Source organism: Leuciscus leuciscus (assembly GCF_965113295.1).
Source record: "Leuciscus leuciscus genome assembly, chromosome: 10".
Taxonomy (NCBI): Eukaryota; Metazoa; Chordata; class Actinopteri; order Cypriniformes; family Leuciscidae; genus Leuciscus; species Leuciscus leuciscus.
The window spans coordinates 39325026-39344635 of NC_138734.1; the positions used below are offsets into that span (position 1 = coordinate 39325026).

Here is a 19610-nt window from a genome sequence, read left to right on the forward strand (position 1 = left end):
GATTGGAAAATGATGCAATGACACATGACCGGTGGGAAAGATTGTTGACTGTTATGGGGAGGGTGTACAGACAGAGTGACATAGAGGGGGTTGTCCTAATTAAACCTGGGCAATGCTTGGAGCTTGTCTGAAGAGCTGCCATCAAGATCACTTGCATCAGATCACTGCACTTTCACCCGACATACCATATTGGATGAATTTGCCGAAATTTACACACATTAGCCCATTTCTTTGCATGTTCACACATCTCTAAACAGTGTGATCATTCAGTCAGAGCGAGAATTACAGGATCTCATGAAGTTGACAGATAAGGACTGATTAAGGCAGGTGATATTTATGTATATATTAATTTTTTTCTTGGACGCTTGCTTTCAAGTGGCTTCAGAGCAATGGCTAGTTGTGGAAAATGTGATGTGCTCTTGCGCCTATTTGTAGGCCTGCTATAAATAGGTTCTTGCTGGCAACACATGCTCTGCTGCTGTGCTACTGGGACATCAGACTCCAAAGAACAGGCAAAGAAACATGCTAATGGTAAGTTCTTTAAGTGTTATACTGCAATATATTTTTGTCAAGCAATTCAAAGTTAGTCGGTATACAGGTTGGTTGAAATCAATTACAAATGTTCGTGTTTGACCAAATTAAAAGTAACAAACACCGGATCCTATTTATAACTACTCTGTACAAATGGTTTGCTTGTTGAGACTAGTTGTCCTCAAAACAGAACGGTTCTGCCTAAACTATATTTTAAAATTTCTATTTTATATTATTAATGTTAGTACTTTTTCAAGTGTTTGTATTTCTCAATTTGAATTGATTTGTATTTTTTCCCCCCCTTTTCAGTAGTTCTCCAGTTAGTTACAAAGTGGAACTCTGCATTTTGGTTCCAAAAGCCTGGAGACAAACCTCAATTTTATTCTACAGAAATATTGAAACCCCAGAGGGGTTTTTTGGACTGTTGAAGTTATTTGTTTTGGACAATGACATCCCGGAGGCCCATGACCCGCTCTTTCTCTGGAAATGGGAGATCTGGAAGCCAAAATGGGGAGGATGTTTCATCGGCAAACGGAAGGTCCGAGAGCCGCAACTACCTCTCCAACGTTAGGCCTGAAAACAGGTAAAAAAAAATGTGAATGTTCAGTGTGATTGAGTGTGTTTGTTCTGCCTTATTTGATTATGAAAAATTGAAAAGTCTTAATTATCCATACCCCCAGTTTGGATGTTAATTTTGAGGTTTATGATGGGTTTTTAATTCTTGAGAAGTAAATATTAAATGTGATAACATAATATCAAATGTGTATTAATGATCTAATATTAAGTATGTAATTTGCTTTAATTGGAACATAATTATTGGTTTGCTACATTTGCCTTTTCTGATACTTATTTTATTAAATAAGATGTCATTTTAGCATACGGTAATTTGAATGCAATCACTAAATCTGTTTGTCATCAGTTTAATGGTTTTGTTGTTGCTGAAATACTGACGTAACTGTGGTTACCACATTGGTTGTATTGTGTTTGCTCAACTACGGTTTTGCCAAAAGAGACCACAACATTCTCACCATTAGCGACAGCATTTACTGTATGACTTCATTACAGTTGCTCCTGGCTTAATCAGTGTCACACAGTGGAAGTTTAGATATTCTTGTCTGATGAGTGTCCCTTTGATTTGCCTCTTTTCTAAATAGCTTTTCAACTCACAGTTATTCAAACTACAGGCCTTCGAGGTAATAAAAGCTTCTCAAAAGGTCAATCCTAATCTAACTACACTTCAGATAACTATTTCTGTTCCTCAACATGCCTTTTTTTTCCTTTGGTTTGTTTTACAATCTCAGAAATACCCAATTTGCATTTGATTTGCAGCGTGATTATGACTAGTATTGTGCTTGATGTACAAATCTTTCAATCCTCCAAACCCACCCAACCAAATAACCACAGAATATTGGACATGGAAAAGTGCACTAAACATGTTTTAGTCAGGCTAAAATAATATCCTCTCACCCTGTTAACACCCTGCAGCCTTTCCTCCCAGTCACGTCAATAATTCTAATTTTATATTATAATGCTGATATTAGTAATACAATTTTATGTCAATGCTATCTCCTTGCTGTATTGTTAAATAATGTATTGATTCATATAGTAATGTTTGGAATACTTTGATATAATAAATACCTGCTTTTCTTATATATGATGTTTGTTGAGTTGACACACTGTGTTTGCCATCTCTAGGAGTACATTATGTACCGTCATGGCTCATTTGACTGAAGACACCCAGCCATGTTTTGAGACCACCATAAAATCAAAGGCAGTGTCAGAAACGTGCAATGTCAAATTCTCTTGTGTGGTCACGGGTAAGATTTTTACTTATGATTATGAAAATAAATGTTACGTTTAAAACATGAAATACCTATGTTAAAGACATTTCAATATAATCTTATTTGGTGTTTTTTTTAAATACATTTATAATATATATTCTGGGTTAAATGAATGTTATTTTAATGAATAAGACCAAACCTCCTTATTTTTGCACACATTTCCACCAGGTTCCCCGGCTCCTGAGCTGACCTGGTACAAAGATGACATGGAGTTAGATCGATATTGTGGCCTTCCCAAATATGAAATATTTCGCAATGAAAAAATTCACACACTTCAAATCTACAAGTATGTTACTTGATTCAGACTAGTCAGCTTATTTTCTACACATTTCACATTTCTAAAGCAACACAACTCCTTTTGTTTCAAAACATTGTATGATATATCAATGCTTTAATTGTTTTAGTAGTGACTACACAATGACTATAACCACATTTGCTTCGTTTGGCAGCTGTACAGAAGAAGATGCAGCCATTTATCAGGCCTCAGCGAGGAACAGTAAGGGCATCGTCTCCTGTTCCGGGGTACTGGAGGTGGGGACCATGAGCGAGTACATGATCCACCAAAGGTTCTTCGCCAAACTGAAACAGAAGGCTGAGATCAAGCGGCGAGAGCTGGAAGAGAGTCGACGTCGGGGTAAGGAGAACATCCAGAAGGAACAATTACATGTGATTAACCAGGAACGCATACTAAGGAAGCGTAGGACTCCTGCTGGGAACGAACCCCTGAGCTCCTCTCCCACAACCCAGGATGGAGAGGAGAACGTGGCCTCCCAGGAGACAGAAGACCAGCAGCCTGCACTCATAGACGATAAGTCTGAGAGCATCATGGCACAGGCTTCTGTAGGAGCCACAGAGATGAAAGCGGAGAATGGTAATGAGAAACTCAACCGTATCTGCGATCCAATGGAGGTGGTCACCACGAAGCAGTCCACCAAAGAGAAGCCGGACGAAAAGAAGCAGCGTATTACCAATGGATTTGATGAGGTGGGTATTATTAATCCCACCCAGAGCAACGGAAAACAAGAGGATGCTTATGAAGGAATGAGCCTGGCAAAATACTTATCTGAGTCTGTGAAGTCACAGGTTGCTGAGCAACATCAGAGTCCTGAGGTCATGGACGTCAATGTTAGTCCTGTCCAAGGAGAAAAAGAGCTGGAGCAGGAACGAGAAAGATTAAAAGAAGAGGAGAGGGACCGATCAAGAGAAATAGAGCGGGAGAAAGAGCGAGAGAGAGCCAAAGAAAGAAAACGAGAGAAAATGAGGCAAACAGAACAAGAACAACGAGCTGCGTCTGGGCCTTCAACCAAAGCCGTATCACACAAAGAGCCAGAACCTCAACACAAGTCAGCTCTGACCTCGGTTCTTCACTCCTTAAAGGACATGTTCTTCGGCAAAAGCAAGAAGTCTACAGAGACAGCAGAAACCACATGGAGAGCTAGTGAAGTGATCATAGAAAATGAAATTCCTCATGAGATACACCTCCCTCCCTCACAAACACCTCCTCAAGAGGTGACCTTCGGACGGGATACACCAAAGCTGGTCCAGGAATCATCTCAAGCGACGGACTTGGAAGTAAAAACAGAGTCTTTGCAACAAACACAAGATTCAACCACCCCTAATAATATGATAAACTCTAATTCAGATGAAATCCATGCAAACAAACATGAGGATGTGTCTCCCACTCCTGAAAGACATCTTGAGAGCATTGGAGCAACGCTTAGACTTTCTGTGGAGGAGCAGAAGGAGATGCCAAAAGAGGAGAGCAGTCCAGTGGACGCCCTGCAGATTTCTCATTCGCTGCTTTTCAAGGTGAGTTCATCACACTTCTCACTTTACAACCTGCCGGTTTTGTCCATCTAGTGCAAGGCTTCCTGCACCACAGCACATGGGAGCTATTTATAGATCGTACATTTGTGCAGCAAGACTTGAGTTTAATTACACCAGTCCATGGCCAAGATGATGACACAAACTATACCCAAGAGAACACAGTAGGCAGCTTTGAGGTTGTTTGATCTTTGACTTTATCATGTGAGGATTCAGGGAGTCAGCAATGTTCATATATAGACTATTTTCTGATCAAAACTGCAAACACAGTGTGTGGGATATAGGAAAAAAGGTGGGGACTAAAGTCTGAGAGCATGCACTAGTGGGAATGCTTTTCTAATTAAACACAATATTTATTGCAATGTTGTATTGTACAATAATATATTATCAGCATAACAGTTGAAGAGAAAGGTTCTCTCTTTTTCCCCTTTTGTTTAGAATTTTATTTATATTTTGGACTCCACTGCATTCACTGCAGTTTTGGGTGGGTATGATTTTTTTTTTAAATGTTTTTGAAAGAAGTTTCTCATACTCACCAATAAAAATACTGTAAAAACAGTAATATTGTGAAATTTTATTGGGTGACACTTTACAATAAGGTCTCATTTGTTAACATATAGAGTAACTAAACTGAACTAACAATGAGCAAAACATTTGTTACAGCATTTATTAATCTTTGTTAATTTGAGTTAGTAAAAATACAGTCGTTCATTGTTTATGTTAGTTCACAGTGCATTAACTAATGTTAACAAATACAATATTTGATTTCCATTTATTAGTAAATGTTGAATTTATCCTTGACTAAGATTAATAAATGCTCTAGTCTAGAAGTATTGTTTATTCTTAGTTCATGTTAACTAAAGTAGTTAACTAGTGTTAACTAATAAAACCTTATTGTAAAGTGTTACTTATTATTGCAAAAAAATTAAATTATATATATATATATATATATATATATTATATATATATATATATATATAAAAAAGTGTAATTTATTCCTATGATGCAAATCTAAATTTTCTGCATCAATACTCCAGTCTTCAGTGTCACATGATATGCTGATTTGATGCTCAAAAAATTATTATTATTAATGCTGTAAACAGTTGTGCTGTTTAATATAACCGTGATACTTTTTCAGGATTCTTTGATGAATAGAAAGTTCTTAAAAAAACAGCATTTATTTGAAATATAAATTTTTTGTAACAATGTTTCTTTACTGTCACTTTTGAACAATTTGATGGATCCAATTGGGGAAAAAAATTCTGACCCCAAACTTTTGAGCAATATTGTATAAACTCAAGCACAACTCACATGGAAATATTTATCTGTGCTCTGCTTTTGTCTCATTTACGGTTCTCTTAGGACTTTGAATAAGGCGTGCTGTCTCTTTAAAAGGACAATCAATAATGTCCAGAGTGAGCATGAGTCAAACTGGCTGGATTTCAGCTTATCTAGAATAGTTTAAAAGGGAGTTTGCATGCGTCAGTAACACTTAAGAACAACAAAAATCATATTCACTCATAAGGACCAACTAGTATTCTTAAAGTCAACATAAAATGGCATTTACAACAGTTTTAACTTCTTTAATGTGATGCACTTCCAAAAAAACATGTGGGGTGGAACTTTATTTTCTCCCTATAATTGAAAAGAAATGCATTACATTTCAGACATTAAATGGTGCATGCATTAAGAAAGTAAACAGGGGTTCATGACACATTCATGTTGACTTTAAATGGGCGTGTTTTAATGTTAGTACAGGTCAGGACATGAGGAATGACAGTTGCTGGACACTAAGACAAGAAGACAAAACCTCTTCACATTTTCTAGATTCTTTGGTTCCCTGTGTCTTAAAATAAACCTGTTTCTAATCTGTGCTCAGAGAAGCCATACCATACAAAGAGTAATTGTCTGTTAAACTCATAGCTACATTATGTAAGAGAAACCAAAGTCAGCTGACAGTTCTGTTCTTTGGAATAAGGGTTCTTCACCGTTGCTCAAATTTTACTTGCATGTAAAAAACCTTTATCTCAGTGCGTAAATTATGCCCAAAATGGTTATTATTAATTTTGGTTTTAGATTTTAGTTGTTGCATTACGGACATGTTTACTTATAACTATAAAAAGCTTCTTTCTTGGCAAGAATATGCACATGGCAGAGTCACACGATTTCCGAAAATCCATGTCTGAAGATTACAGAGAAATGAGGCTGTTAGAAAGGCATGTGGAACCACAGTGATTGCATCATCGCTTAAAACCAGACACGGCTAAATGCTAATAACGTTTCACGTTTGTTAGTCAACAATGTGAATGTCACCTTTAATTCATTGACGTGCTCTACGATCTCAGACAGGACAAGCATGTGATAGCTTTGCACCTGGCTGTGGCATGCAACATATTCAGCTGTTTTATTTCCAATGTAAAGTGGAAGTGCAACAACCCTAGCGTCTCGTGGGAAGTTAATGTTAGTTGTTGTGGTGTGTCAGTTAGAGGAACCCTGCACATAAATTTTGATCCCCGTGTGTTGAATCACAACAGAGGAACTTCTGTTAAAAGAAAGTTGTCGTAGGCACGGCTTATGTGAGAAGCTCTGTCACTACTGAACAGGTCATTTTCTCTTTTTTTTTTTTTTACACTCAAACGTAGTAGTCATGTACATTGTAGTCATAACATTCTAAACTGATTACATTATATACAACAATTGTGTAATAAAGTCAGCCTTGCCTTGCCTTGCCTTGCCTTATAAATGCATGTTATCGATCTTATTGTGAACAATTCATCCGTTTATTTTTTTTTATTTTGATGTCTTAATTGGATCACATCTCAAAATCCAATCAACAACCAACGGATAGAACCAAGTCCCCCCCACCCCCACCCCCACACATTTAATCTTTTTCGATAATCCACTTGGATATACGTAACAATGTGAAAGATCTGTCGCTACTTCCGTTTCATTGTGATTTTAGGGCTCTACCTAAGGCTTACAAAAACAACTTTTAGCAGATGAGCACAGACAAACATTCAAGCTGTTGATACTAGTGGCAACTTTTGGCACCAAATGGAATTGCAATCTGTTTGTTTGCGCTTGGTCGGACATAACAACATTGGTTCAACCAATGGTGTGACTTTGGAGGCGGGGCTACCTGTCTGTCTGATCAACTGATCAATATTTTGGCTTTTCTGTTAGGTGCTAGTAGTGTGCACAAAAATGACACAATTCACCTTTTAAGATCTGTTGTAGGCCCATATTGGAGACAAATCATTATTACGGTACATACCACTTACCACAAGAAAACAAAGGAATTGTGGGAAAAATCGAAAAAAATTCTAGACTAGAATGTTATGCATTGTATTTATACATTTTTAAATTTAAAAAATGGGCATCATTAATTATGTAAAATGCATAATGTATTATGTATATATACTTAAAACGTATTGATAAGTGTTTTTTAAGTCATTGCTAATGTGGTTTGATGGTGTTAGTCGTATCAAATGTCACTAGATGGGGGCGTTGTCAAGTTGACCTGACAGGTCATAAATAAATAGTATGTTGTTTTTCCTCCTAGTACATGGAAAGTTGCACAAGATTGATAGTACAAATGTGTATATTGTTTCAAATATAACAGCTCAAAAAACAAGTGAAGAAACAGACTGACAATAAATAGTTATGGTGTGTCCTAATTGAATTTTTTTTTTTTTTTTTTTTAAACTGTTGTTATATATTGTTTATATTGATTGAAATCTAAGCTTTTACAAAAACATCTTCCTCAGCCATTAATTGCATTATTTTAGAAGCACACTGTAACAATACAAACATAAGAGTGATCAGTTACTCTTATTTTTTTTCATTACTATCCCATAATTAATATCATATGCCATAAACATACCTCCGGTTTCACAGACAAGGCCTAAGCCAAATGTATGTTTGAGCTGTTTTAACTGAAAGCAACATGCACTGAGATATCTTAAAATATTGATTGATTTGTCTTAAGATGCACACTAGTAATGTTTTTTTACCTTATTATTAATGTTAAATAATTACTAAACCCTGTCTGTGAAACCAAACAATAAAGTTCTAATGCATGCCAAGAGGACAAATTAAAACAGTGCAGTGCATACAGTCTTACGAGGCCAACATGTTAAATATTTAACAAGCAATCGTTTATGTCTCAAGGCTACAGATGACCATACTAAACCCAGCACCACTGATGTTCCTGCCTCTGTGGACTTGCCCAATCCTTCATGTCAGACTGAAAAGCTGGAATTTGCCTATCCTGTGGATGAGCTCATGGGAGGTGCTGAGGAAATGCGTATTTTAGAGGAACAGGGGGGCTCCGCTGCCCCCCTGACAGACCTCATCATGGCAGACCTGGAAAGCATGCAGTGTTGTGAGAGCCAGCCAGAGTCTCAGCTTTCACAGCTTGCCGACTTTGTCCCTACCCAAATGCACACTGAGTCCCTGTCAGCGGAGCTGAGGATAGAAGGGAGCAAAGAGCCCTGTGAGTCAAATAAGAAAGTAATTCCTCATATGGAGGAGGAAAGTGTTATAAAAACACTAGAGGGAGGTTCCCTGACAGAGAAAAATAAAGAGGAGATAGATGGTGCAATAGAAAGGAAATCTTTCTCTGCGGAGGAACAAAAGTCGGAGAGTGACTTTGTCATAAAAGAGTCAGTCCTTCCTGTAGTTGTAGTGAGTGAAAGAGAATATGAAATTAATGATCAAAATTCATTGTCCCCAGCATCGGGGCTAAGTCAAGAAGGGGATTCTGTCGCTGTCGTATCTAAGAGTGCAATGGAAATTGATTTTATTCCAAATGAAAAATCTATACCAGCACTAAATGTTAGTTTCACAGATAATAAAGAAGTTGCAGCTGACTCTGCTACAGCGAATGACTTTAAAATAGAGGAAGATAAGAATGATAAAAGCATTCCAAGTCAGAGCAGGAGTGCTGAAGACAAGGGAAAATATAGGGCTGAAGATAAGATAGAGAAAGAGAGGGAGGATAAGGAAAAGGGCAGTGTTAATTCTGAAAAACTGAAGGATGATTCCATTCAACCAAAGAAAGAGGATGTGAAGCAAAACAAGAATGTTGTTCCAGAGACAGAAGCATCTATTGTGACTCCAGAGATGGAGATCCCCAAAAGTCCAAGGCGAGGTGAGACTGAGGTTACGGAAACTCAGTCGAGGCCATACAAAGTAGATAAACCAAAACTCCTAACAAAAACATCAGCCGAGAGACGACTATCAGAGAAGGACCAATCAGCAGTCCAACCAATTATAATACTCCCCGATACAAGAGAAACCGTTATCAAAAACGTGGCAAAGAAGAGATCCATGCCACTCATCCCAGAAATCAAGGTCACATTGCCAGAAAGAGTCAAACGTGAAGAACCTGTTATTGCGCCTAGAAGTGAAATGTTGAAATTAGACCCTGAGCGAGTTATGCAACCTTTAACACAAGAGGTTGCACAGATATTTAGAGAAAAGGAAAGACAGATGGATGATGCAACGAGAGCATCAGGTGAATCAGCTTCCAACAGTGCCTTAGTTATTCCAGACCATTTGAGCGTGACAAGGAGCACTCCATCATCATCACCTTCCGGGGAGAGAACACAGGAAGTTAAACCACAAAATCTAGATGCAAGAGTGAGAGGTGGAGAAGAACAAGGTAGTAACAACACTGGGTGGGGCAGGGACGATGACAAGAATATCCCTATAATCAACATTGCATGTGCTGATGATAACGCAACCCCTCTTAAACAAGAGCAAACTCACTCAAAGCCCTCACTTCCTGGCATAGTAATCTCACAAGATATGACTCAAGATATTCCCCCCATTTCTGTCACAAACGCAGAAAGACATATCGAGACTTTATTTACACTGCTGAAGACTGAAAGCGACCAACATGATCCAGCCGCTACTTCTGAGAAGTCAAGAGAGGCGCTCATGTCCCAACTGAGTCCTGATATGTCTACAAAAACTTCTCCAAGTATTACTAACCAAGACCCAGACAGAGTTCCTCCACCAAAAGACACAAGAGTAGAGCCTGAAGCTGACAGGCTTCAAAGGGACAAACCTTCCATAGAGAAACTTAGCCTAACAGCCCCTGTGGGACCTACGCTCCCTCCACTAAGTCCTGCCAGTTTGCGAAGGCTTATGGCAAAGAATAATCCAAACTTAGAGAATCAGGGGTCTGTCTCGGGTGCATCAGTAGATGGAGGTGAGAAGAGAGGAGAAGAGAGTGGAGGAAGCACACCCACATCCACTCTATCTTGTGAGAGTAGCCCCAAGATGAAGCGACGAGACAGTCTCACCCTAATACCCTCTGCCACCCCTGAGGAGCTGGCTTCTGGCGCTCGCCGCAAAATCTACCTTGCCAAAACCAAGTCTGAGGATGAGGGATCTGACACGCAGGGTAAGAGGGATAGTCCGTATATGTCGCCCAGTCAGGCTCGCAGGGCAGCTTTCCTGCAACTTCAAAGTGGGCAGCAAACACCTCCCACGGAACGACGTTCACCATTGCTGGCCCGCCGCAAGGCCACACTGGAGGTGCCAAAACCTAAGGAGGAGATTGCAGAGGTGGCAGACAGCACGAAGACAGAAAGCAAACCAGCAGAAAAGGAGAAGTTGGACCCCTTCAAAGGTAGCACATGTGTGTTCTTACGGTGACTGTTCACAGATATCGATGTTTAGTTCAGTTTATCCAGCAGGAACCTACTGAAATTGTTCATATCATCTATTGAAAAGGTTGTCAGATCTGTGCAAGGAAGAACTAACTCTTCTGTTAGCACTGTTAACACTTCATGCAATCTTTACTGACCAATACTGATAATCAGGGCTTGACAAAAACTTTTTTGCTCACCAGCCACTGTGACTTGTGATTTTCCAAAGTAACTAGCCTCTCAGAAATTTCACTGGCCATAATTTTGACATCAATACCATGGTGAAAAACTGCCATATAGATCATTTTAATACTATCTCATGATTTGGCTGCGGTTATATTAGGCTGCTCTCACTATAAGACCTGACGCATGGATTATACTGTTACACGTGTTTTCTTTCTCAACTGTTTACGTTTACTTAAAACGACTGTGTTTACGTGAATACTCACCAAGACCAGCATTTTGACATTATTTTGTGTGTATTTGACTGTTTAAGCGCGATTAGCAGCGAAAAAGAACTGAATTTAGTACTGAGAGGCGGCTTTATGTGCGCGCACTTTGGGTGTGAGCACAAAATCTGTGGGAATGAGTAAAATTATGCGGAATACCTGCAATCCCACGGCGAAATTAAAGCCCTGTAACATCAACAATATTAATTCGGAGCAAATGAAATGAGTGAGGGGAGGCGGGTTTGTGGGTCAACTTGCTGTCAGAGAGATGAGAGAGAGAGTCTATCTATTCTGCGGAAAATTTGTATTGGAAGAGTTTCAGATATTTCAGTATCGATGTATCGATAAATCTATATTTTTTACAATACTACATTGTACTTAGTTTATTATTTTAGATGCCTTTTTAAAAGACTACAATTGAAAAATGTATGCCGCCAAAGTGGCTAGTAGGAGTGTCTGTATTACACGCCATTGCTGAAATCCACCCGCATTTGGCTGGTTGGCGGGTGTTAATGTCAAGCCCTGCTGATAATCTATATGCCAGAGGTGCCAGATTCAAATGCCGGACAAGCCCCCAATTTATTTTACGACTCTAGTTTGGGACCAACATGAAAAGCAATAAAAATATTTGTACCTGAATGCATGACATAGTTTATTTTTAGATGTACAGTATTCTGGTTATTCTCCTGCTTTCTAAGCAAGTGTTCTAATTTTGCACTGTTCAGACGTTATCTTGTTTACACCAAGACATAGAGGGACGTCTGATATGGGGGAAGAGTCAAAACTAGAGAGTACATATCTTTACCTTGTTTCCCCTGATCCTCTTTCCATTCAGCTCCTCAGGTTATCCGCAAGATTAGGGGAGAGCCCTTCTCAGATGCCTCCGGCCACTTGAAGCTGTGGTGCCAGTTTTTTAACATTCTTAGTGACTCCACCATCAAGTGGTACAGAGACGAAGAGGAGATTTTGGAGATCGAAAGACGGTAAATTCCTCTAGTCATTCAACACAGTCTAAAATTTTAACTGTCAAGATACATAATCCTAAAACAACAGGGAAAAGGACAAGGACAAGTAAAAAGTTACTGTGTTAATCAACAGATTTGCTATAGATGGAAAAATGCCACTGCAGTAAAAAAAGAAGAAAAAAAAAGAAAGAAAAGAAATCCCACACACTTTCATAGCTTGGAAATGTTTATTAAATGGCAATGTTTCTGTTAAAGACCTTTCAGGCATTTTTCTACATATTTGAGCAAAGTACCGAAATGTTGCAATAAAGATCTAACAAAGATTCACAAGTTATGACATTGTGCGTTATCTACTTTTTTTAATGTCCTACTATATGAGGCATTTAATGCAGTAAACCTGCATGTATTTATTAAAAGTTATTACCAATATTCTCTGCTTTGTAGAGACTTGTCATTCACTTAGCCTATTTGTATTTGTCCATGAACCCTACAGCTGTGATTGGTGAGGCCCCAGTCAGACAGAGAGTGTGTAATCCAACACTGCTCAATTGCACCATCAGGGGATATTAAAAGTCTAAATTTGTTTCTCACATGCTGTATCAGCACAATGATGCAGTAGCTACTCACACGCAAGCGCCCTCAAATGCATCAACTGTGCTAGTGTTTGTAACACTGCCCTCGTGTGGCTCTTTTCATTAATAGGATATACTGTATATAGATGCTGCTTTCAAGTCCTCCTGGGAAGTACGTATTTACGAGTTGAGAAGTCGTGTTTACGACATCAGGTGCGTTCAAGCTCTTTCGACGGAGCAAGATGGCGGTGTAAGCTACCCTCTTTTTAAATAACTACACAAGGTTTTTAAACTCTACTTCTAGAAAATGAAGAACGAAGAATGTACATCAGGTGTGTTTTGCTTTTTAACCTTTTTTTTATTCATTTATGAAGCCACTGTAAATTAATTGTTACAAATAATATTATTATATTACAATGCTATTATATTTTGTGCAGGGAATTAGCTTATTTTGTAACAAATCCTGACATTGTCACTGCTAAATAAAATACCTATGAATATTGTGGCCCAAACATAGACTGTAAAAAAAAAAATAGGGCCCAACTCGTAAAGATTGGGGCTTATGCTACCTTCTTCACGTGCTATCGGAAAATGTCCTACTTCCCACTTCTGAAGTCGTGATCATGAGCTCGTCGCATTCAAGTACTTCATTGTCGTCCCATTGATTGACAACCATATAAACATTCACCATGCTATCTATAGTCAGTCTGTATTTCCTGAAATTCCAGAATCGTCAGCAAGCTATTTTCGCTGTGTATAATACAGTAGCCTACACTTCAAATTATATATATATATAAAATCTAATGAAGAATACCAGTCACAGCAGTATGGAAGTTTGTTTCCACCACTAAATAAAAAATATAAAATGTAACTGTGACTTTTTATCTCACAATTTTGAATTTTTTTCTTGAAATAGTGTTTAGCTGCTACATCTCACAGTTCTGACTTTTTTTCTCAGAATTGCGTGACATAATCTCCCAATTGCGAGTTATAAAGTCGCAATTACGAGTTATAAAGTCAGAATTGAGAATTCTGAGAAAATAAATCAGAATTGGGAGATAAAAAGTCACAATTATCTTTTAAATTGTTTTATTCCGTGGCGAAAACAAGCTTCCATACAGAAGCAATACAGAATTCCCTTTGCCATGTTTAAAGTTTATGGCCCACCCAACTCTGGAACTTGGGTATCAAAATTATCCCTGAACTTCCCAGTGGTAAATACGACTTGAGAGAGCGTTCATGACAGAGAGTCATTGCAGGGGGTGACATTTGATGTGTACTTTTCAGGTTACACATTACAGAGTGTTTTTATATTAAAGTTTCCCACCAACCAGCCAAAACTAAAGTCTCTCTCTCACTCTCACTCTCACTCTCTCTCTCTCTCTCTCTCTCACTCTCTCTCTCTCTCTCTCTCTCTCTCTCTCTCTCTCTCTCTCTCTCTCTCTCACTCTCTCTCTCTCTCTCTCTCTCTCTCTCTCTCTCTCTCTCTCTCTCTCTCTCACACCCTCTCTCTCTCTCTCTCAGTGCTGGGGATGAGGGTCCAGTGGCACTGGCCATAGTCCAGGCTTCCAGCAGAGACTGTGGAGTGTATGGATGCTCAATCAAGAATGAATATGGGACTGACATCACTGATTACTTACTCAGCGCAGACAGTAATTTATAACTCTTTTGGTCCATTTAAACAGAAATCTGCTAAACATCTGTTTAATTTTTTTTTTTTTTTTATGAGTTATTAATTATGTTTACCTTTACTCTGTTTCCCTTTGGGCAGTACTGGCAGAATTCTTCTTAAGGGATGATTTAGAAGGTATGACTTCTGAAGGAAATCAAGTGTGTTTATTGCTATGAATTGTACTATTGCTATGAATTACACAAATTAAGCTTCGTGTTGTTTTCCAATGCTCTATTTTCTGTAATCTCAGTTGGAGAAGAGATTGAGATGACACCAATGATGTTCACCAAAGGCCTGGCAGACTCTGGTTACTGGGGCGAGAAATTCTTTGGTCGCATCATGACGGAAGAGGTGCAGATTGGAGAGGGATGTGTGCACAAGACCTGCAGGGCAAAGGTCATCTATGGTTTGGACCCTGTCTTTGAGTCAGGCACCACGTGCATCACTAAAGTAAGAAATCCCATCGCATATGGGGCCAAGGAGGAGAGCAACCTGGTCGAGAGAAATCTAGAGATCACCAGACAGGTTAGAATCTTGCTGGATCGCACAATTGATATCCATTGATATGGTTTGTTAGGATAGGACAATATTTGGCCGAGATACAACTATTTGAAAACCTGGAATCTGAGGGTGCAAAAAAATCGAAACATTGAGATCATTTAAATCGCCTTTAAAGTTGTCCATTTATGTTTGTGATTGTGCTGCATTCACTCACAAAAATAAATGTTTTATATATTTACCGTAGGAAATTTACAAAATATCTTCATGAAACATGATCTTTACTTAATATCCTAATGATTTTTGGCATAAAAGAAAAATCGATAATTTTGACCCATACAATGTATTGTTGGCTATTGCCACAAATATACCCATGTGACTTGTGACTGGTTTTGTGATCCAGGGTCACATTTATTCATCTGTATTTCTTTGTATAGTGAAACACAGAAGGATATCTGAGAATGCCAGAGCTTCAGGGAAAGTGGTGATTTTTACTGCTAAGCTCCAAAAAGGTCCATAATATTATCATAAAAGTAGATACGATGTGCTATATATTACACGTCATTATAACTTCCATGACTGGATGAGAACCAATGAGGTTTTCAAATGTGAATAATATTTGAGAGCTGCATTAGAGGGAATTGTTTTCAGTAAATGTATTTGTAATCATTAGCACTCAATATACCAATTAATATAGCAATTATTATGGTCTTTTTGGAGCTTGTATTATCATTGTATAGAAAAATAGCCACTCTGTCAGATATTCTGTCAGAATGATGAAAAACATTTGTGAATAAACAATTACTCTAATTTGGGGGGGATGCACAGATTTTTACCACAATGACTTTCAGTCTGTTTTTCTTTCCAAGTATAATTTTTTTTGTCCTTTTCTTTTCCTCAGGATTGTAAAATCCAGAATACCGTTCGGGAATACTGCAAAATATTTGCTGCTGAGGCCAGAGTGATCGAGAACTTTGGATTCTCATTAGAGTAGGTCATGGAATACAACAACATTTCAAATTATCAAATATTGTCTCTATGAATATATATAATATGTACACTAGGTCCCATTATAGATATCAGTATCTAAGACTAAGAACTTGATAACTACTATTTTGTCTCTGACGTGCTACAAATCTGTCAAAACATTTTGAGATAATTTGTGATTTATTTTATGAACATTTAAAGGTGGGGTATGTAATTCTCTTTTTTGGCCATTTTTTCAAAATCACTTGAAATCCTATTCCTAACCCACTTACAGCCACTGAGTTAGAAGCACTGAAATAAAAATTAAGCAATTGAATCATCTGTGGAACGGGCAGGACTCGAAAAACTCCAGCCAATCATTTCCAAGACCACCTAGAATCATTGGACAGTAAGTGCGTCAATCAAACGGTCGTACCATCCTCCCCTCCCCCCATCCATGTCCATGTTCTTTGAATGGGTGGAGTCAAAGGAAAGAAGGTAGGACCATTTGAGTTGTGTATTTTCAAAATCTGCCGGCCGTTTTGCAAATCACATACCCCACCTTTAACTGTGTGTTCTATGAAGTAATACTGACTGAAATATGTTTCTGTGGAATGCATATGGCTATCAAATATTAATCTAATTTTATTCTTCGTTGCTCCTCTGAAAAATTTCAGAGTGATCCCCCTTCATCTGATGTATCGGCCCGCCAATACAGTTCCATATGCTTCAGTGGAGACCGATCTGAAGGGTGTGTTTTTGAAATACTGCCTGATGGACCGCACAGGGAGACTGATCGCCAGAACCACCTCTGAAGTGGAGCAGAAGTGTTGCGCTTTCCAGCATTGGATCCATCAGTGGACCAATGGAAACATCCTGGTTACCCGTTTAGAAGGTAAAGAGAAATTTCCTTCAACACTGCAACTTGATATGTATGTTGCTTAGTGCTATATATTCCCAATATTTAAGTATAAAATAATCTCTTGTGTGTTTCAGGTGTCGATACGAAGATCACATGCATTGAAATTGCTACTAAGTCTAAAGGGTTGGTATATTTTACTCTACAAGATTCAAATTTGTACCTATTTTTCTTATATTTCCACTTCTTCTAAGACTATTATTTCCATTCATGCCGCAGGTATCAGGGCCTCACCGATAAAGGATCTCCAAAGATAATCGAGCAGTTCATTACCCAACATCAGTGCAACTATTACTGTGGATTGTTGAGCCTAAGACCGTTAAAGCCAGTGGATTCTCTCCTGCAGCCTAAGATAAAGACCTCCAGGAGCCCTCTACTGGCCCGGAGAGGTGTGACAGGCTCATCCAGCCCTCAGCTTCAGAAGAAAGTAAATAGCCCTCAGTCCACCAGGAAAGGCACGTCAAGCCCCAAAGTGGTTAAAAAGACAAGTGAATCCGGGGAGAACAATTCCACTACCAAACACAAAGCGGTGGAGGTCCCGAAACCTGTCAGGATGAGGTAGAGAGAAGGACTAGAGCTCTTGAAAACATAATGCAAAGCTAAAGCAAACTAGGGCATACTTTTTTTGATTTTCTTTCCAAACTTGAGTTTGGAGCCTGTATAATTATCTATAGCTACTGTTGTACAGGACAAATGGCTTCCTATAAATGGATCCTGTCCATTGTCTTTGCACATAGTGTCTAAAAATGCAACAACTAAGGAAGAAATGACTATATAGAAACATGATAAGTAAATGGATGATTGACCAGAGGTGTTGTGGCCATTTTTAATATAACTGTGAACTGCTTTGCAGCTATAAGTCACCATTTATACCTCCTGAGAGCACCTTCACTTTATTTTTAAGAGCTGAATTGAGGCTATCTCCTTTCAAGACTATCACTGGAGATAGATATAAAACCAGGACCGCCTGTAGACGGATGAACAATGTTTTCAGATAGACTCTGGAACTTTATGATTTATTCAAATGTTCCTATGTCAAGTTTATATGACTGAGGAACCATGAGAGAGGGAGTTTCTTAAGGATTCCTCAAGCATCTGTGATGTATGTGTCTCAGCTGTGTAGAAATGCAGCTCTTTTTTTCTTTTCTTTTTTGTCACTGAGAGGCTTTTTATAGTGGATTGTTCTGCTTTTATGAATATGGCCATAAATATGCAACACCGGTGCACCAATCTTGGATGTATATGGGCAAACTATTAGCATCATTTTCAGTGCAGATTTGTTTTTATCTCAAATGTGTCTCCTAGAAGAGCGAAAATCATGAACTTTGTCACAGTAAAGCCATTTACTACTGACCTTTCAAACTGTTCATGTGTCATATATCTCTAGATCCATGCAACTTCACACAACTGGGCTAATATTTTTGTGAGCATAAGAGATTTCTTTCAAAAACATTACAATGTCTTACCAACTCCAAAATTTAAATGGTGTATATATATATATATATATATATATACACACACAGATACTCACACAACATACATATCGAAATGTATGTTCATTTAGATTAACATAAATAAATAAATGTTGCTGTCTAAACCTTTACCCCATTCACAAGAACTAGTAATCATTATTCTGTGGAAATTTATCATGCTAACAGCAAGACTGACTCATACATGAACCCAGTACTTGTTTAGATGTTTATGAAGGGTTACCACAGACAGTGGTCATAAATGATAAGATAATTAGAGGGGTTTATATTATAGAAACAATGCGAATTGTAGTATATTAAGTATTAGAGAGAGAGAGAGCTTAGCAGAATATGTTTATAGGATAAGTATTTTAGGTGTTTTTCTTGTGTTTTGTTATTTATTTTTGTAAAATAAACATGTAAATAGCAGTAGAAACTTCTTTGACTCGTTTTACTGTCCAAAGACAGAGTCCAGTGCTTCATATCTTAAAAACTGTTTCCCTGACCATTATTGCAGCACAATAATGCAGTAGTCACTGCAATTCCAGCATGATTGTCTCAATAAAACACTGCATAGCACGTGTCTTAATATCTATTGTGGATCTATCTATCACATCATTGGATGTAACTTCCAAAAATGATTATAACATTTATGTAAGACAGGACAACACAAATTTAATTAAATGTACAGCTTTTACATAAAAACAAACCATAAAAATAAAATACTTACACATACATTGTTCTCTAACACATTGTTATATCTATAAAGAAATTATGTTTGAATAGGTAAATGACCAAATATAATCAAATATACTGTGTCCATAAAATGCTGGGTTGTTTCAACCCTTGTTTGGGTCAAATATGGACAAACTCAATAGTTTTTACATAAAATTTTTTAAACCCAATGCTTGGGTTTGTCCATATTTGACCCAATCATGGGTTAAAACAACCCAGCATTTTTGTAGAGTGACAGTATATCAACTGAACATACATTTTAAAATGTGGGAATTTAATAAATAAAGTCATTATATTCAGTTGAGATGTGTTTTCTGCATTTTTATATTGTTACCTCTTGGCCAAACTAAAAGCACACAGTTGACTCATAGAGACCACAGCAGTTAGCCAAATAAATTGTAGCATTTTTCACTCCACTCCAGGACCCCTCGAAATAAATTGTTCCATTGTTGATCGTGCTGCAAAAAAAAAAAAAAAAAAAAATTATATCGAAGCCATCTAAGTAAATAT

At 37.9% G+C, this 19610-nt stretch overlaps 2 protein-coding genes across 4 annotated transcripts in view; one reads left to right on the top strand and one right to left on the bottom strand.

Annotated features, from left to right (window-relative positions):
• On the top strand, nucleotides 1–19133 carry alpk3a (alpha-kinase 3a). Of its 2 annotated transcripts, XM_082182427.1 has the most exons (15): nucleotides 1–531; nucleotides 841–1114; nucleotides 1686–1724; nucleotides 2227–2348; nucleotides 2541–2658; nucleotides 2822–4181; nucleotides 8367–10836; nucleotides 12140–12287; nucleotides 14366–14493; nucleotides 14613–14648; nucleotides 14764–15038; nucleotides 15913–16001; nucleotides 16655–16872; nucleotides 16974–17022; nucleotides 17116–19133. In XM_082182427.1, exons 2-15 carry the CDS (start codon nucleotides 978–980, stop codon nucleotides 17456–17458), a joined length of 5532 nt encoding a protein of 1843 aa, XP_082038553.1. In that variant the 5' UTR covers nucleotides 1–531; nucleotides 841–977; the 3' UTR covers nucleotides 17459–19133. The 2 variants fall into 2 exon arrangements, with proteins under 2 accessions (XP_082038553.1, XP_082038554.1); XM_082182428.1 differs by lacking the exon at nucleotides 1686–1724.
• slc28a1 (solute carrier family 28 member 1) overlaps nucleotides 19024–19610 on the bottom strand; it is a 13688-nt gene continuing 13101 nt past the window's right edge. For both annotated transcript variants that reach the window (XM_082182518.1, XM_082182517.1), the window contains exon 18: nucleotides 19024–19558. In XM_082182518.1, coding sequence (XP_082038644.1) covers nucleotides 19447–19558 — 112 coding nt within the window. In that variant the 3' untranslated portion in view covers nucleotides 19024–19446. The remainder of the gene's footprint in view (nucleotides 19559–19610) is intronic.